This window comes from Raphanus sativus, chromosome 5 (assembly GCF_000801105.2).
Source record: "Raphanus sativus cultivar WK10039 chromosome 5, ASM80110v3, whole genome shotgun sequence".
Taxonomy (NCBI): domain Eukaryota; kingdom Viridiplantae; phylum Streptophyta; class Magnoliopsida; order Brassicales; family Brassicaceae; genus Raphanus; species Raphanus sativus.
In genome coordinates this window covers 31,466,000-31,484,536 of record NC_079515.1, presented here as the reverse complement: position 1 = coordinate 31,484,536, position 18,537 = coordinate 31,466,000, and the positions used below count along the sequence as shown (strand labels likewise).

General features: G+C 37.5%; 5 protein-coding genes across 9 annotated transcripts; 1 reads left to right on the top strand and 4 right to left on the bottom strand.

The window, feature by feature from the left end:
- Positions 1-303: 303 nt before the first annotated feature.
- Positions 304-3,113, bottom strand: LOC108857797 (uncharacterized). Of its 4 annotated transcripts, none has more exons than XM_056986388.1 (9): positions 2,807-3,113; positions 2,621-2,701; positions 2,389-2,506; positions 2,181-2,275; positions 1,753-1,824; positions 1,225-1,491; positions 1,024-1,135; positions 751-934; positions 304-641 (listed from the first exon to the last, which is right to left on the bottom strand). In XM_056986388.1, exons 1-9 carry the CDS (start codon positions 2,828-2,830, stop codon positions 557-559), a joined length of 1,038 nt encoding a protein of 345 aa, XP_056842368.1. In that variant the 5' UTR covers positions 2,831-3,113; the 3' UTR covers positions 304-556. The 4 variants fall into 4 exon arrangements, with proteins under 4 accessions (XP_056842368.1, XP_056842369.1, XP_018487311.1 ...); XM_056986389.1 differs by having other exon boundaries at positions 783-934; XM_018631809.2 differs by having other exon boundaries at positions 1,027-1,135.
- A 1,441-nt stretch (positions 3,114-4,554) lies between these two features.
- Positions 4,555-6,082, bottom strand: LOC108856684 (adenylyl-sulfate kinase 1, chloroplastic). The gene is made up of 6 exons (XM_018630545.2): positions 5,787-6,082; positions 5,559-5,699; positions 5,207-5,475; positions 5,047-5,131; positions 4,903-4,949; positions 4,555-4,812 (listed from the first exon to the last, which is right to left on the bottom strand). The coding sequence occupies exons 1-6, from the start codon at positions 5,977-5,979 to the stop codon at positions 4,717-4,719; spliced, it is 831 nt and encodes a 276-aa protein (XP_018486047.1). The 5' UTR covers positions 5,980-6,082; the 3' UTR covers positions 4,555-4,716.
- An 849-nt stretch (positions 6,083-6,931) lies between these two features.
- LOC108863251 (vacuolar-sorting receptor 3) lies at positions 6,932-10,688 on the bottom strand. Its single transcript, XM_018637620.2, has 12 exons — positions 10,152-10,688; positions 8,935-9,627; positions 8,770-8,858; positions 8,618-8,687; positions 8,453-8,536; positions 8,293-8,369; positions 8,141-8,222; positions 7,900-7,982; positions 7,754-7,820; positions 7,526-7,654; positions 7,326-7,435; positions 6,932-7,194 (listed from the first exon to the last, which is right to left on the bottom strand). The coding sequence occupies exons 1-12, from the start codon at positions 10,462-10,464 to the stop codon at positions 7,096-7,098; spliced, it is 1,896 nt and encodes a 631-aa protein (XP_018493122.1). The 5' UTR covers positions 10,465-10,688; the 3' UTR covers positions 6,932-7,095.
- Positions 10,689-12,201: 1,513 nt separating this feature from the next.
- Positions 12,202-14,874, top strand: LOC108857551 (inositol-tetrakisphosphate 1-kinase 2). Of its 2 annotated transcripts, none has more exons than XM_018631539.2 (10): positions 12,202-12,669; positions 13,025-13,106; positions 13,195-13,227; positions 13,390-13,510; positions 13,598-13,690; positions 13,778-13,897; positions 13,971-14,147; positions 14,227-14,282; positions 14,367-14,451; positions 14,547-14,874. In XM_018631539.2, exons 1-10 carry the CDS (start codon positions 12,479-12,481, stop codon positions 14,651-14,653), a joined length of 1,065 nt encoding a protein of 354 aa, XP_018487041.1. In that variant the 5' UTR covers positions 12,202-12,478; the 3' UTR covers positions 14,654-14,874. The 2 variants fall into 2 exon arrangements, with proteins under 2 accessions (XP_018487041.1, XP_056842699.1); XM_056986719.1 differs by having other exon boundaries at positions 12,534-12,673.
- A 24-nt stretch (positions 14,875-14,898) lies between these two features.
- LOC130495258 (uncharacterized) lies at positions 14,899-16,616 on the bottom strand. Its single transcript, XM_056986720.1, has 2 exons — positions 15,496-16,616; positions 14,899-15,374 (listed from the first exon to the last, which is right to left on the bottom strand). The coding sequence occupies exons 1-2, from the start codon at positions 15,911-15,913 to the stop codon at positions 15,325-15,327; spliced, it is 468 nt and encodes a 155-aa protein (XP_056842700.1). The 5' UTR covers positions 15,914-16,616; the 3' UTR covers positions 14,899-15,324.
- Between the last annotated feature and the right edge of the window lie 1,921 nt (positions 16,617-18,537).

The window sequence follows — 18,537 nt, the reverse complement described above, 5'->3', positions numbered from 1 at the left end:
GCCCGAGAGAAATCAGAGAGAACCGAACCTCGTTGACTCTTTTCCACTTGCAATACCATCTTACACACGTGCGAATTCCATTCCTTGTACATTCTTCTTTTTCTTTCTAAAGCGAACTGTTAAAAGTGATTTACAGTACTGACTTAAATACAAAACTTGGGGGATGATAGTAGGAATTAGATTTGTATGATTATTTAAAATTTCAGATTTTAATTTTACTAGTATATGATTCTAGCACTCTTTCTAAAATATAGCGTTTGGTTTGATGCTTGCTTAGTTACTTATTAAAAACATTATTATTATAAATTTTTGGTTTTTATTTATTCTACAAAAATCATTATTCTATAAAGTTTCCTCTATACCAAACACAGCTACATACTAAAACATGCCAATCGACACAGGAAACAAACAGGTGACAATCAAATATACTTTGACCCGCGAGAAAAAAAAAAAAAAAAAACCAAGACTGTCACAAAGAGCCGCATCCGACAATTCTCGAATTCAACTAGTACCAAAACATTTTCTAGTCGTCCCTGTCCGAGACGATATTACCTCACTACTGCTCCTCGTCAGGGTTTTCTTGACCAATTACCCGTTGTGCAAGTCTGTAGTATAACATCCCCATTGTTGCCATACACGCTCTGCACATCAGTCACTCAGTTGAGTTAAATATACTAACCGATTCTACACCAAACATTTTAAACATATCAAAAGCTATTTAAAAAAAAAACAATTAAACAATTGTCTCACATGATTGCTATGAAAAGGAGTATTTTCCTTACATCCATCCTCGATGATCGATGTCTTACACGTCCTTCTGAACCATCTTCTCCCTTTGTTGCATCTTTACGAGGTGGTGCAGTCACGGGTAGAGTAGGTAGCGCACTTGACCAGAATGGTAGTAAAGCCCGCAGAAACTTGTGACGAAGTGGACCTTTACATGAAACAAACAAAAAAATCATTCTCACTTAATAAAAGCAAAATTTCAGACAAGAGAGGTAAGAGAGATAATGTTTTTTCCACCACCTCGTCTTGAGTACTTTTTCTTGTTCCCGTCTTCGTCGTCTGCATAATATAGAGTCTCGGAGTTCTGTCTGTCCACAGCGGGTACACCTTTCCGTGCAGCAGCAACATGCTATACACAACATCAATGGACAGAGCAATTGTGACAAGTCATAGAGGCAAAACATGACACTGCAACTAGTTTGTGGAAGAATGTCTTACTCCAGGGCTTGAGGTTTTCCTGTAATTCCCAGCAGAAGAGGGAGCAGAAGAGGGAGCATCTATTTCAAGTATCTCTGAAACCGCAGATTTAGAATATTCCCCCATTTCAGCTACTGGATAACCATCAGGAAGATTCCTCCCTTCTTGTGTATGAGAAGATGATGATACATTAATCAATGCATCTGAAGCAAATGCAGGAGGTGGGCCTCGAGATTCGGTGGATCGAGAAACTGGATGGTTCCCAAATAGATTCTTTTCATGACCAGTCTGCCATATAGAGAACAGAAACATAAAAATCTAATTAAACCAGTAATCCTTTCAGTCTTTGTTATAGTATTCACTAGTCAACACAAACGATGTGACGATACGTTACTAGCACATTTAGTGGGGATATTATATGATCTCACCGAGAGATGTCCTAAGTGAGGGCAACACTTGAAGAGGTGATAGCTTTAAGGTTTTAAATTCTTTCAAGAAGAAAAAGTTGGATAATCCGCAACAGAAATTGAGCTACTATAAAAGACTGACCTGCATAATCGCTTCTCTCAACTGTGCATGAAGCCGAGATCCTGCATCTTTCACCATCTTGGGAGGCCATATCTGCATTTTGAAGACCATATGAGAACTATAATACGGCACTCTCCCAAGCACGAACAACATTTCGAAGCAAGATACAAAGATAAAACCAGGCTAAACCCAAAACAAATTCAAGTAAATAAAGAAGGAATGGCATTTATCTCAAACCCTAAGAACCAAAAAATAACCTAGACAGCTACATCCAGTACATTACATCATAGGGTGCACAATTACACACTAGAACTAAAGGAAACAGCTCAAAGTCATAAAAAAAACTAATAGAAATGACTAAAGAGAGCATAGAAAGATGTCAAAAATACTCTAATTTTCCTTACTTGTACAAGTTATATATATGTATACTAGAAATCAATAGGGCTTACAGGAGTGCTACATGTTGGGCAAAGATAACCAACAGGTGAAGTATGAGGAGGAAAGCTCTTGATAAGGGAAACCAAGCAACTTGTATGTATAGCATCTGATCCAAATAAAAAAGGGTAGAGATGATTTCCATTTTATTTTATAGTAGAAAATTCAGAAATAAAAAATCTTTATAAAATAAATAATGGTAAGAGAGTGAGATAAACATACGCAAGCAACCCAAACGAGTGAGTTGATGACCTCCGCCCTCATCAAAGGCTGCTTGGCATTGACAACATTTAGGCTGGTCATACTCTCCATCTATCACCCATTCCGAATAAGTCCGCACCTAATTGATTACAACCCTTATATTAAAAATCGCATTTCAGCAGTATGAACATTTTAATTATACAAATCAGGAACGAAGACTATAAAATATATGTATGATGTTGATGAAACATACGACACAAGTTTGATGGTCAGGGAAGCAAATGCATTCCCCACAAACAGGGACCTTGTGAACAAAGCAATATAGCTTCGTAGCCTGTAACAAAAAAAAAAAAAACCAACAGAAATTAAAAAATCGGAATCTATTTTCCCAGTAAATTAACTCAAAATCCAAAATATCAATCATCCAATGAAATTATACCTTTCGGCATTTGCAGACCACCATTGCGAAAGATCAAGATGGGTTAAGCAGCCAGAGCTCTGAGATAGAGCGTTCAGCTGCGATCTTGAAAAAAAAAAGCTTAATGAATGGAGCAAGTGCGCATTGCGGAATCAGATCATGGAGATGATTCGAAATTCGAGGTAAGCAAGCTCTCTCGACGAAACGATTAATAATTCTCACAAAAATTAAACTCATACGAGATTTTAGAGAATCGAGACTGAGAAATTGAGGATCGAACGAGAGGAGAGCAGAGAGATGGATTAGTATTTTCGCGTTTAGTACTCAACTTAATTTGTACTGGTAGTTAAATTTTAGATTTATATATTCTTTTTAAATGAATATTTGCCGATTTATGAATTACGTTTCTTCTTATATTATTTCTAAACTATTTATAAGTTACTTGTAAATTATTGATAAGTTACTACAATAATTCGGTGGAACTGTAACGAAATTCAAAAACATATACCTTTAATTTGTGATAAAATATTAAATTAACTCTCCTAAATCATTTGTAAATATTGAATAATTTGTAAAGCATTTATGTTCCTAAATACTAAATTTTAAACTTAAATGTTAAAATATTTTTGATTATTTTTATTTTTGAAAATGATAACCAATTTAAAATATTTTAAACAACTTTTTTTATGTTTTATACATAATTTATTTTGTCAGCAGTTATTAACGAATACTAATATACTTTCGCAATTTTGATACAATAAATATAAAAAATATACTCCCAAAAATATATCCAGAAATACCTTTTAAAAATAAAGATTCCAAATTTCTATAGTTTACATACATTACATTCTTAAATTTATTAATGATATTTTAAATTTGGAAATTAAACGCATGCATTATTCTTTATATTATTAAGATTCAATAAACTTATAAAACTATATTTATATTAAGATTATTTAACATATTAGTTTTCTATAATTCCAAGTTTAATACACATATGTTTAATAAAGTTATTTCTTACTATTTTGTAGAATTTGAAATATTATATCTCGATCCAATTTAAATTTACACATGATTATATAAAACATAGAAAATGGGCCTTTCAAGTAAAAATCAATTACAACAATTGTAAGATTTGCAGAAAAAGAATTGTTGATTGAATTTTGGACAGTGAATGTAAACTATACAATTCAAACATAGGTTAAGTAGATAATACAATAGACGAGATGTCTAATCGATGTGGATGAAAATAATTTTTCTGGTCCTAGCTCTTTCGCTATAATGAGTCTGCTCGGCCATTTTTATTCCGGGAGATATGAACCATGCTCATGTTTTCAAAGTTATCTTGTAGACTCCGGAAAGCATCAATCTTCTATGCAAAAGTTGGTCAATACATCGGATTCATAGTCATATCCACTAGATCTAAGTAGTCTGTTTCGAAAGGGATCGAGGAGATCTTCAGGGAGTACTGTCTCAATTTGGCAAGTTGGATTCAAAGTATTCAACGAGTATTGTCTCAATTTGGCAAGTTGGATTCAAAGTATTCAAGGAGTATTGTTTATACAAGAAGTCATTTTATCTTTATCAGCCGTGAGATTATGAGCAAGTTTTCTACGGCACTGGAGAGGAGATATGATTTTTTTTTAAATTTCATTAGTGTATACACAAGTATATTGAAGGATAAATATATATATATGTTGGGTAGGCTAATTAGCTCTGCATTTGTGTTATATGCAGAGCCATTACATGAAGATTCAAAATACGTAATGGACAAGAAAAATTGAGAGATTTTATTTATTCTTTTAAACTTGTGATTCCATAATTAACAGCCATTAACTTTATCAATTTTGTACTCTTGGCTTGTGTAATAGAAACTAAAACCATGGAACAACAAATATGTGCGGTTGAAGGTAACCCACAGTAATAGTATTCTATGCCTTAAGGTAACCCTTGTGTTCTAAGTATGCAACGACTGTTTCAGCCATTTCGATTGGAGAAGTTCCCGTTCCCTCTTCTCCTAGAGAAATCTTCACATAAAACAAGAACATAAGGTAACGCACGAAAAGCTCAGGATCTAGTTCAATAACCAAAGTGATGTTCTGTATAAATATTATTACCTCGCAGTTCAATGGTGGCTCGTAAGGGTCATCAATCCCGGTAAAACCTGTGGAAACATTTCAAACGACAACATCATTTCGGGATCTCAATGAGACAAAAATAAAAACAAGTCACAGAAAATACAAACACTGCGCAAGAAATACCTTTAATCTTTCCAGCACGTGCAAGCTTGTAGAGACCCTTTGGATCCCTAGCCTCACAAACTTCAAGCGACACATTCATGAACACCTATACAATAATCAAACACCAATCTTACTAGAGAGATTACCAAAACAAACCCCCATGTTCTCTCAAATTATATACCTCAACAAAATCTCCCTCGGGAAGCAAAGTTCGACAAGCGTCCCTGTCTCTTCTGTAAGGAGAAATCAAACTTGCAATGCATATGATTCCAGCATCAGCAAAAAGCTTAGCAACTTCACCGACTCTACGAATGTTCTCAGCACGATCTTCGGCTTTAAAGCTGAGATCACGGTTTAAGCCGTGCCTTACATTATCTCCGTCGAGAATATAACAAAGCTTCCCCTTTTGGAACAGTTTCTGGTTCAAAGCACAAGCTAAAGTGCTCTTCCCTACAAAATACAAATACAAATAATGTTTTAGATATTTCAACATAGGAGTAGGACCCCTAAAACTAAAGCTATTGAACACGAACCTGAACCGCTAAGACCAGTGACCCAAATCACACATCCTTTCTGGTCAAGCAATCTCTGTCTATCAACTTTCTCAACAGGACATTCATGCCACTTTATGTTCGTCGAGTTTCCGACCGTAGACAATGGTCCTTGTTTTTGTCCTAATTAATACAAAATGACAATAATTAATCATTTTTTTTTCTGGGGATCAAAATTAAAATGTATGAAAAGAATCTTTATATATATACCTGTGTGACCGTTGACCGATTTGAGCTCAGGGAGAGATCCATTTTTGCTATGAGTCATCGGTTGAGATCCTTCCATGGAAACACAAGCACGAAGAACACCAACAGATCTCGAGTTAGTACTCAATGAATTGCTGTCGGATATCCCTTTGGGGGACGCGATTGAAAGGCCTAGAAACGACTTAGCTCCGAGCATGATGAGATCCGAAATTCGAATTAGAGAGATCGAAGAAGAAGAGGAGGTAAAAAAAAGGAAATGTGTTTTTTTTTTTAATTGGGGAAAGAAGTTTAATTAAGGAAGGAAGGAGGAAAATGTGACCGTTAAAAAGAGCCGATTATCGGGTAGGTAAACTGGTGAAAATAGAAATGTTGTTGGCCACGTTTTTCTTTCACTCTTCTTTATCGTTAGTTTTTCCTTTCTCAAAACGCTGTCGTTTTCTTTGAATCATTGTCAAACAAATGTACTTAACTGGATTTGCATCTACATTCTTAAATGCAACAACTAAATTTAAACGTTATGTATTTTGGTCGCCTATCAGCATGTACTTGATATATTTTGGTGTCTTTTAGGTTAGTCAAATTGGCTCAATAGTCAAACTGAACAGTGTCTTATGTGTTATTCAACGACTAGGACTAGACCATTCAACCCAAGGCTGGCTCTGATTCGAGCACAATAGGGGTTGATTGTTTTCTATATATAAATTTAAAGATCTAATACCAATTTCTTAACGAAAACAATTGTCGTTTACACTATCCATCACAAGGGGAATATTTACTCGAAGAAGAGACGGACTAATACAAAAAGATTACAGAGAGCTTACGAAATAAACCAAAATATAATCAAGGAGAAATGTAGAGAATGTATCTCTCTTAGCCGAAGCGGAGATTGGGCGGTCACAAAAATACAAAAGCATAATTCTTTGAAAAAGAAATACTGAATATTTGATAATTTAAAAAAAAACATGTGGGTAATCAAAAAGAAAGAGACAAACAAAGAATCCAAATCGTGTCAGACTAAATATTGGAATCAAAATCGTGTCAGACTAAATATTGGAATCAAAATCGAACTTTTATATTCTTTCTTTTCTAATTCCACGAAGGTAAATAAAAGTTTCCCTATTACGCAACGCAAGTCGCATGGACACAAGTGAAAATAGTAACACACACGAGAGTATGCGTTACAGAAGTATAAAACCATTGAAAATCTCCAAAACCTGTTTCAGTAAATACACTATTTGGTAGAGTTACAGAGAAGATACAAAGGCAACAAGTGGCCACAACGAGGAATAAATAGATGGACTATTCCACTCTCTCAGGCGCGTTCATCATTCACGTGGTTTGGGACCTCGGGTTGGCTCTCCAGTGGCATGTACTGTGCCATTATGGCTCTTATCTCTGAGTCCATGTATTGCTGTATAACCAGAGACGCAGAAATTTTCAAACAAGAAAAAAATTCCCCAAGCACCAAATATGGCAACCGTCTTTAGTAGGTCCAAACTCCAAAGACATCTTTTGGTTTTATCATAAAAGAGAAAAGCTTACCCTTAACCTATGTTTGTAGACGAGGTACGCCCCACCAGCTGCAAGTCCCAATGATAACATTATAAGCCAAACGGCCGTCCACGCTGACTTCACTTGTGAACCTGTCTTGCCTAAATTTCAACCAAAAAAAAAAAGAATAAAAACGCTTATTTGTAATGTATTCTTAAACACTAGACTTGCAAGTTCATATGAAAACTCACTGATGCAAGTGTCATGATCTCTGATGTAGAGAAGGTCACCGCTACAAGAACACTCATAGCTTCCCCAGGTATTCTTGCAGCTACATTCAGGGCACTGACAAGCTTTCTTCTCCTTGCACTCATTAATGTCTGGTAATAGGAATAGCATTGAAATCCTTATAAGAAGAGGATTAACAAGTAGTATCACACAAGTTTCGAGAGAAGAGAGAGAGAGAGAGGGGGTCTAACCTTCACACTTCTTAACACCGTCTCCTTTGAATCCTGGAGGACACTCGCACTTAACACTGTCCTTGTCCTGAATGTATCACAAAATTGAGACCATGAATCTCTTATTATAAAAAAAAAAAGAAGCAACGTCCAGAAGAAAAACTAACCACACAAGCAGAGAACGCATGTCCATCTCTCTCTTCATGCCAACAACCTCCATTGTTGATCGTGCATCTTCCTGGCCCGCTTGCTGCAATTCAAACACCAATCAACTATAAAAAGTGACATCCAACAGCAGCAGAGAAAAGAAATTATCCATATGTCGCTCTGTAAGTAACTAGACTAATAGTTTGTCATACCCAGTTTGCTATTGAATAAAACTACTTATAAGATGACAAGAACACTCACGTTCACAGTGGCTGTATCCATCCCCTTTGAATTCCACACCATCAACTAGAGGACACTCACATACTCTTCCCCGGAAAGTATCCTGCAAACATTAAGCAGATTAATACATAAATATATAACAGAAAACATTTGCGAGGAACACCACATTATACCTGGCAAGCAGTTATGTTGGCTGATTTATCTTGCCAACAACCGCCATTGTTATCTAAGCACTCATTTGACTCCATCTCTGTCATTTTCAGTAAAAAATGCGAATTTCAAATTTCACATTTTAAGTGTTGATCAAGCAGGAAAATTCTTTATAGTATATACCTGTGCTCAAGCATATAGACGGTTCAGTCGTCTCCTCAAAACCAGAACATAGGGCTTTCAGTACAGCACTCTTCTCCAACTTGCCTGCAAGGAATTTCTATTTTTAAAAAATGATAAACCAAACATAGCGTATTGAAGTCTTAACGCGAACACTGCAAGACAAACCTCGGTACTGTCTGTTGTTGACAACTAATGTAGGTAATATGGTAACATCACCCCTTGAACCCTTGCCAACCTACACAACATATGTTATCTCATTATTCATGTTCCTCAAAGATAAATTATTCTTTGGGTAAAAAAAAACATAAGTAATTTACTTGAGCATCTTGTTCTTCTTTTAGAACAGGATTGTCCGAGTCAGCATCAGGGTCTCCCATACACTTGTCAAGTTTTCTACTATCAATTCCTGTAAAGACGTTAGAAAATATAAATCATCCATCCTCCCCCAAAAAAAAAAGTTCTATAAATAGAAAAACACTCACCAAGAGATTTGATAACAGAATCAGCACACTCTTTGTTGTATTTCTTCTCCTTCATGGGACATCTAATCTGAAAATCAGTAACATAGTCCCACCAGACCCACGGTTTCCCGGTCTCATTCGCCACCTTGTAAACACAAAGCTGTCTCAAATTCTCCACAACCACGTCTTTCCCATCGTACCCGGAGCTAAAGTCCTGTTCCGGATCAGGAGCGCAGTACCTCCCCTTGTTGATACACTGAGACTTACACTGCCGGCTCAACGTGAAAGCGTGAGGACAGTACCAAGTGATGTAATGAGGCCTAAACTGCGTGTACCCGCCTCTCTCGAGAATCTGAGCAGCGCCTTTGAAATCCTTCACAAAGGCCATCAGCATGTCGCACTTGACCCCGCACTCGTCGTTGCTGTTGGTCCAGAGTTCGTACTCGACGCGGGCGTCAGGGTGCGGCACGGCTTCTCTCCAGTCGAGGTTCAAGTTGACCATATCGCCACCGCTGATCGCTTTCTTGAGCTTCTCACCGAAACCTTTGGTGACGAGAGCAGAAGGTATGGTGATGTTCTCGATGTATTTGGCGGATGAAACGTCCTCTTCGGGTGTGTCCATAGTGATCAGAGGCTCATCAACGTTGTCTGCTACGAGAACAGCGGAGGCACCAGCTTTCTGTGCGTTCCAGACCTTCAAAGCAAAAAAACAATCTACAAAAAAAAAAACACAATACAATAATAATCCATTAGGCTAACTAAGACAATGTTCAAGAAACCACTAGGCGGTGGTTAGGCGTCTTATAGAGGATTATTGAAAACAATCGTCAGGAGCATAGGCCAGTCAAGCATTCTCCCCTATGGCCCCTCAAATTTTCTCAAGAAAACTAAATAAAAATAGGGTCCCAAATTTATTAAAAAAAAAAAAATTATTGAAACTCTTACTAAGCCGTCTACTAACAATCATCAATTAGGGGTAAGCTTATGCAGAGACATGAACAAAATTAGAAGAAAGGCATTACATTTCCTAAATCTAACATACACAGAACTAACTCAAAATCAATCAAAGGAGAAAAGGAGTTTAATTTTAAACTCCGAGATCAAATAAAGTGAGACTTTCACTCTGAGGCTAAGCTTATGCAAGAACATGAACAAAATTAGAAGAAAGGCACTACATTTTTGCTAAATCTAATTATCAATTGTATAGATACAAAGGAGATTAGATTTTTTTTGGGAACCTCCACGATCGACGAGGAGGAAGGTGGGGAGAGCACCAGGCTGGGACTTGAAAGAAATAGAGAAATCGCTGAACTCTTTGCACGATTTCTGATTCTCCTTTGGGTAAATAACGGTGCCGGCCATGCTTCCGCCGTACTGAGGGATCCCGAAGTTGCCAATTGCGCTGTCGTGAGTCCCCTTTATGCTCTCGGGGGAAGTCACCGATAAGCTGTTCTTCTCCACCACGAATCGAGCCTCGCAGCAGCAGAAGAAGAGAAGCAGCAGCAGATATGGAAGAAGAAGGAAACGGAGGAGGTGATTGTGCTGCTTCATCGTCGTCGAGATCTCTCCGCCTCGGCACCTACGAACCGAACTCGAGAAAGGATTTTGAAGCAAAAGAGGCACAGAATCAGTCCTTTTGTCTGAAGGAAAACGATCAGCAGTTGAGGAGCGAGTTTAGGTTGAATTGGAGGGTAATCACTCTTGTCTGAACTCGATTGCGAAATATGGGAAGAGTCTTGCCCGATAAAAATAAATTTCGGTTTCTTGTTTTTCCACGTTTCTGGTGTGCGAATGGAAGACTTTTGGACGACGGAGAGATGACTCGACAAAAAATATCATATTAATTTTTTTAACTAATTCAACTACATTAATATTTATTAAAGATATTATAAAATTACTTGTATAGCAATATAACATTTTCACCATAATCAACCATAATTTACTAAATTAAATTGTTAATACGAAATCTTACATTTAAAAAAATAATATTTTACTTAAATTTTATAAAGTTTTTTACTTATATTTTACTAATTTTAACTTATATTTTTATATGATTTTATTAAAGTTTATATGTAAACTAGATTGTCTATATATGCTATGTTTGGAAAGCCTCTAACATCCTCTTCGTTGCAGAGCTGATGATTCTTGGATTCGTATCTCTGCTTCTGACCTACGGATCATGATACATTTTAGGTATTTGCATCCATCACATATTTCTCAAACGATGGTCTCATGCCATTCAACCTTGCAAAAGAGAGTTATATCAGAAGCATCTTCTACTATAAAGTGCAGAAAAAAAGGTGAGAGTTGTTATGTTTTAAGCTAAATCTTGATGTTCTAGGATTGTGAAAATGAAATCAAATCGTATTATGTTAATGATGCTTGTAGGGTCATAAAAATAGGTAAGATTAGTTATATTCTGTTAAAATATGGTAGTTGTCCATATATGTTATGTTTGGAAAATCTGACGTCCTCTTTGTAGCAGAGCTGATGATTCTTGAATTTATATCTCTGCTTCTAACCTACGGATAAGGATACATTTTTAAGTATTTGCATCCTGTCGCTATTTTTCAAATGATGGTTTCATGCCATTCAACCTTGCAAAGGAGAGTTCTATCAGAAGCATGTTTGCTACAAAGTGCATAAAGAGGTGAGAGTTGTTATATTTTAAGCTAATTCTTGATGTTCCAGAATTGTGAAAATAAAAACAAATGAGTGTTATGTTAAAGATGCTTACAGCGTTATGAAACGCTTTTCTCGAGGTATGAAACGCTGTTTTCGAGTGCCGGTCTAAAAAGTTTAGAGGCTCCATATATTATATACATATATATAATATCACATTAATATTAATTAAAGATATTATAAAATTAAGTATTTGCATCCCGTCACATATTTCTCAAAAGAAGGTCTTATGCCATTCAACCTTGCAAAAAAGAGTCATATCATAAGCATTTTCTACTACAAAGTGTATGAAAGAGGTGGGAGTTGTTATGTTTTAAGCTATATCTTGATATTCCAGAATTGTGAAAATGTAAACACATCGTGTTATGTTAATGATGCTTGCAGGCTATAAAAATATGCGGACAATTCGTGACACTTGCTTGTAATTTTAATTTTAAAAACAATATAAATAATGCATTTATATAACTAAAATAATATAAATATTGTCTTTTACATAAAAAAAAAAATTAGACATAAAAAAACGTATTGGACTAGGAGGACAAAAGTTGAAAGAAACGAGCCAGGTGGAAAATAAAAGGCCCAGCATCACTAATGAATGGGGTAATCGAAGAGGATCGCGGACGAATTTCCAAAAAAAAAAAAAAGTTGGAAGAAGCTTCAGAACGAAACCATTTTCACCTAAATTCTCTCTCTCTCTCTCTATAAATATTCTCAATTCCCTTCTGACTAGAAATTAGAAACCCCTTTTCTCCGTTGAATCTCACACTCTGCTCCCCGATTCTTCAGTCGGAATCGTCTTTCTCGCTCGCTCTGGGGCTATTTTTGCTCTGAAAGAATCTTTTGGGTTCTTCTTAATTCGGTTTCTGGGGACTGATTCTGCGGGATGCGAGTGGAAGAGGAAGAAGAAGAAGAAGAAGAAGAAGAAGAAGATAAGATGGTGCCTCAAGGAGACGGTGAAGTGGTACTTGATACGGCGTCGTCTCAACAGCAGGAGGAGAGACTCGTTATTGGGTATGCTTTGACGTCTAAGAAGAAGCAGAGTTTCTTGCAACCCAAGCTTGAACTTCTTGCTAGGTAGGTACTACAACATCTTTCTTTATGTTCCTTCCAACAATGTTGTTACTTTTTTTTACATTTTTTGTTTCCTGTTGTGTATGGCCACTTTTGGTCGATTGTACTGTGCAGGCAACTGTTTTTCTTTTTGTATTTGGATTTGATTTGCCTTGCCGTTAGTAATTTAGTATACTTGTGGGAATCTCTTTGTTTCTATGGGAATATTCCTTTGTATTATCATTTGGATTAGTTTCCACTTGGAAGTCAAAATATCTTCAGGGCTTGACTTATTATGAGTTTAAAACTTTATTATCTTCTTTTTTTTTTGTTATCTTAAAAGGAGATTCTGAAATTAGCTCTTGTTTCACGTTTATAGGAAGAAAGGCATATCCTTTGTTTCCATTGACCAGGACAAGCCTCTCTCTGAACAAGGCCCCTTTGATGTTGTTCTCCATAAGGTTTGTCGGCTCTTCTATCCCTTAGCTGTGAGAAAACTCAAGTCTTTTCCCACCCTTGGAATCTAATGGATTGTTTGCTTGCTTGCAGTTACTGGGAAATGAGTGGCACCATGTTATTCAGGTTCGACAAACTCTCTGCCCTTTTCTCTAATATCTATCTTCTCTTTAGAAAAAAGACCTTATTTAGGATCACATCTTCATTTGAATAGTACCATCAGATCTTCTGTTACTTACTACAACTTTCAACAGCATCATAAGAGTCTCTCCTATCTTTGTTTTGTAGGATTACCAGCAAAAGCATCCAGAAGTTACCGTGCTTGATCCACCAGGTGCAATCCAGCGTATATATAATCGACAATCTATGCTCCAGGGTCTTGCTGATTTAAATCTTGCAGAATGCGATGGTAAAAGCTAACTACAATGTGACTGTTGCAATCTTTAAAGTTAGGATACTCTTCTTTATGTCTTCCATGAAAATTATGTTTTTGTAGGCATGATATGTGTCCCAAAACAAATGGTTGTGTTACAAGATACAACATCTAGTGCTAATGAAGTTGCAAAAGCCGGTCTCAAGTTTCCACTTGGTATCTATCTACTATGACTCAGCTCACTTATAACTAACTATTTGGACACCGTATTAAAACTCTTTTTTTCTTGTATTACTTGTCCAGTTGCAAAGCCACTTTTGGTCGATGGAACTGCAAAGTCACATCAGCTGTTCTTAGCCTATGACTGTCTCTCGCTTGCAGAACTAGAACCCCCTTTGGTTCTTCAAGAATTTGTAAATCATGGTATATGGTTTACATTACACCTTATTATATGTCATTGTGATATGGTCTTGACACACTTTTTTTATGGCTCAAGGTGGAGTTCTCTTCAAGGTTTTTGTTGTTGGTGATGTGATAAGGGTGGTCCGACGTTTTTCTCTGCCCAATGTAAGCAATGTTGGAAAGGAGAAAGTTGCTGGTGTATTTCAATTCCCAAGGGTATCATCTGCTGCAGCTTCAGTTGACAAAACAGACTTGGACCCTCGTGTTGCTGGTTAGGGACCTACTCCTCTTGTAGAAATAAAAAAAGAGTTTCACTGCATTGGACTTATTGTATGTTTATGTTGCTGCAGAGCTACCTCCGAAGCCATTACTCGAAGGGCTTGTGAGAGAATTACGTAGCCGATTGGTAAAAAGCACATCTATGCTTTTATAAGACTCTGATACAAGTGTTTCTCCATTGTAAGATCTGTTTTTTTTTCCTGGTGTATAGGGACTCAAGTTGTTCAACATAGACATGATCAGAGAACATGGGAGCCAAGATGTCTTTTATGTCATTGACATTAACTATTTTCCTGGCAAGTTCTTTTACCTTTTTTGTTGTGAAACTCTCTGTGGCTCAATCAGATAATGTCAATGTTATTGATTTTACGGATTTTTCATTCAATTGCAGGGTATGGAAAGATGCCAGATTACGAGCAGGTATTCATTGATTTCTTCCTGGGACTGGCGCAAGTGAAGCATGAGAAGGGACTTTGTGTGAAACCGACAGTGGAATAGGAATGTGAAAGGAGGTTGAAAGTGATAGAAACGCTTGCGTTCTGAAATATTGTGTTGAGATGATAGCTATGTACAGAAAATAGCTCTTTTAAATGTTGCTAGCAGTAGCAGATAAACAAGTTTTGATTAGTGATATACAACTGTGGGTTTCTCTTTCTCTGTCTGTTCTGCAAGATTTCTTGCTCCTGTTATCAATCACAGCATGTTTCTTTCTTTTGCTATCTGCAAAAATTATCTTTTTTTTTTTGAACACAACTTACTTTTCATTACTTCTCAACTTAAAAGATTACAACAGTCCGAGGGAATTATCCATCCTCTTTGATTAAAAAGAAAACTTACAACATTACAAAACAAACGGGATAGTTCTTCATGAGAAGGTGACAGCGAATTCGAGATGAAGCTTGAATGCGTCAATGACATAGCCTTTACGACAGAGTCGAACGGCAGAGAAATAGTCACATATAGTGACGTTGAAAACCAGCCCTCACTAGTGAAGAAGCTGAAACCGAACCTTGATACCAAATTCGGAAAACCATCTCCTTTCATAGAAAAGAGGTAGGGTGGCGAAATCCATTCCTCCATTGAGAAAGATGAATCAAGCACAGATAGAACCACGAACCAACACGGTGAGCTCACCGGAAAATTAATCTTCGCACAAGACAAGTATAGCATTAAACGCAATTCAAAGGCCCCGGTGAATCCACCGGAAATCCTTTGCAATCTAACCACCAACATCAAAACCACAACATCCATTTCACTGGTCCCGGATCCTGATAGGTTAGGCGTAGAGCTAACCAGCTCAATAAAAATAAAAATAACGGGCATGGCCCATGAACAAATACCTGACGGCTTTGACTCTTCCGATAACATCGTCGGAGATTTGCATAGTTGTAGACAGTCGCCGGAGACAGGGGAGATGTCGCCACTTGAGAGGCAGATAGCATCAAGAGAGACGCCAGAGCAGTTGACTCTTTCTGCGAGTTGGATCTCAGTTGCCTCAGTTATTACTTCTCTGCAGTAGCAAAATCTGTCGACAAAGCAGGGGTCTATATCATCAATGGCGGAGAGCGTGGAAGGTGATTGCAGTGGGATGGTATGCGATTTTCGGTGCAGTTCTTTGGCTACCACGCTTTGTCTTACAGATCTGGAACAAGAAGAGAGAGAGTTGCAGTGGTAGAGGACGCAGTGAAACGAGGAGCCGTTTGAAAAGGCTTTCCGGGAATCCCCAGAGAAGCGGACTGCGGCAAGCACAATGAACATGGAGACGTCACTTGAGTCCAAGCTGAACGCCTTCGTCGGAGGAGACAAACGGTCCGACGCAAAGGAGAGACACAGACCAAAAGTAAAACAAAGGAGGCTGACGATGAAGCTAAGAACGAGAAGAGATGAACGGTGACGACGCCGGCAAGCAGAGTCGCCGGCGTCGAGAAATTTCGGTGGTTGCGGCGCCTCGATAATCGGGACAGAGAGAACTCTTATTAGGGCGAACTCTCAAGAGCTTCTTTACAGAACTCTTATCTGCAAAAATTATCTTAAGAACAAAAATCTGTGAGAACGCACTTCGTAATGTGTCGGATTGGGTCTTTAGTTTTTAGGTTTTTAATCTTTTAGGGGTGGGGCTTTGATAGTTGATACCTCATTTATCAGATAGTAAAAACTTATTAGCAAAAATGTCTGCAATTGCAAATTGTAATTTATGTGCTTTTGTGTGTGATTTAAACAAAACTCATATTATCATGAAAGTTGTTATGGAGGTTGTGGAAGAACATAAATGAACTGGTGTTCAAAGTTAAGAGTATGAAGCGATGAGCTTTTTTTGAGAAAGGCTCAAAAGGATGCGGAGGAATGGCGAAGGAGAGAGCAGGTTAACTTGAGTGAGGTTGAAAAGAGGAAGGAGAATAATGTCCATAGCACACAACATGTATGTTTATGGAGACCCCCACCAGCGAATTGGCTGAAATTTAACTCAGATGGAGTTTGGAACAAAAATAGAACTAATAGCAGAGTGGGGTGGATATGTAGAGATGAGAAATGACACGTGTTGTGGGCAGAGGCAAGAGCTGTGACAGGCTTGGAGTCAAGCATAAGAATGGAAACAGAGGCCTTACAGTGGACAGTAGAATCAAGAGTTGATTACATTTTAGAACACATTTTGTCTTTCTTTCACACTATAAGACACTTTCCACATGTGGGACACTTTCTAGTGGGACCTAAGGCCTGATATGACAAAATTGCCCTGGTGAGAAACTTTTACGGAAAAGCTTACGTTTCTAGTTTAGTTATTACTTGTGGTCTTTGGTGGTTTGTTTAGTCAAAGATTTATCTTTTAGTCAAGTCGTCTGAATTTTTTTGTTTGTTTTTAGAACAAAGATTTTGGTTATACTTGTGGATGTGGATGATGATAATGTGTCCACAGATCAAAAAGAGAGGTTTTCAAAATTTGTGGATAGTACATTGACTTATTAAATTGTGCTGTGTACGTGGATGCCAACCTCAGTTATATCGATCAGTAGGCAATACGGTACACATGTGGATGATGATAATGTGTCCACAGATCAAAAGAAAGAAATTTTCAAAATTTGTGGATAGTACATCGACTTATTAAATTGTGCTGTGTACGTGGATGCCAACCTCAGTTATATCGATCGGTAGGCAATACGGTACACATGTGGAACCTAACAAAAAGAATAATAATCTGAAACAGATTATAAAAGATCTTATGCCGTATAAAACCAATAGTTAAAGTTTCTTCCTTAAGATTTACATCACAACTGTGGGAAGAAGGAACAATATGTTCGTTCAACTTCTTGGCCATGAAAATATCAATGGTAACAAAGTGACCTTGAACAGACCCGTGAAGAAGATAAACATGAAGCTGTTTGTGGCGCTACTTATCCGGAGGGGAAGCCTATAATTCCAACAGTTAACATGGCGGAGAAACCATTCCGGCAATTGGAGATGGAGATCGATCATCATCTCTTTTCTCCGAGAGCTCCTCCTTACACAGTGTGATGGTGTGAGCTTTCAGGCCTTACGAGACTCACCAAAAAGCGAGAAAAGTGGGTATCCGTCGACGTCTCAAATAAACAAAAAATCATCATCACAGAAACAAAGAAAGAAAGAAAAGGAGGAAACTTTAACCCAAACAAGAGATTGGTGTTAAAAAAAAGACCTCGACTTTGTCTTTGAAGCGTGGACGGTATAAATCACCAGAAAGATCAAAATATTTCAAGTTCCTACCAAACCAACGATCCTGACCTTTGATGTGTTCATTATGATGAGCATAAGCAGCAATCCTTTATTTAACCTAGTTTTGGAACCAATGTATTTTCTAACAAAAAAAAACAGATTTGTGGACGAACTAAAATATTTTGGAATCTAACAAACCGACAACGGATTCAATTCTACATGAACACTACCGAGAATTATCTCAATATTTAGAAATCTAACAAACACTAGCGACGATTTACCCGGTTATCTGCACCAATCAAAAGTAATCTCTGCCACCCTCCAAATCACCATCTTCTCCCAAGTCGAAAACTCTTCGCAACGCAGCTCCACTAGATGACGACCCGACACCGAGACAAGCAGAGAGGAGGTGAATGAAAAGCTCAATGGTCGTATTCCAGCCAAAAGATCGCTTTCGAGGTTATATGTATCAAGGAAAGTGATGCTCGGGTTATCAGAATCGGATTGAGAAAATTGATTAACTTTGGTACACGAAATCAGAATGAGAAATCAAACAGGGATGATTCTTTTCCATTGATTGGAGAAATGAGAGAGTAAGCAGATTTCTGGGGAACCAGGGTTCGTGAAAACCCACAATTGCCTTAAGAAATCTACATGAGGAAACAAGGGAAATTGGGGTTCATGGATTTGAGATT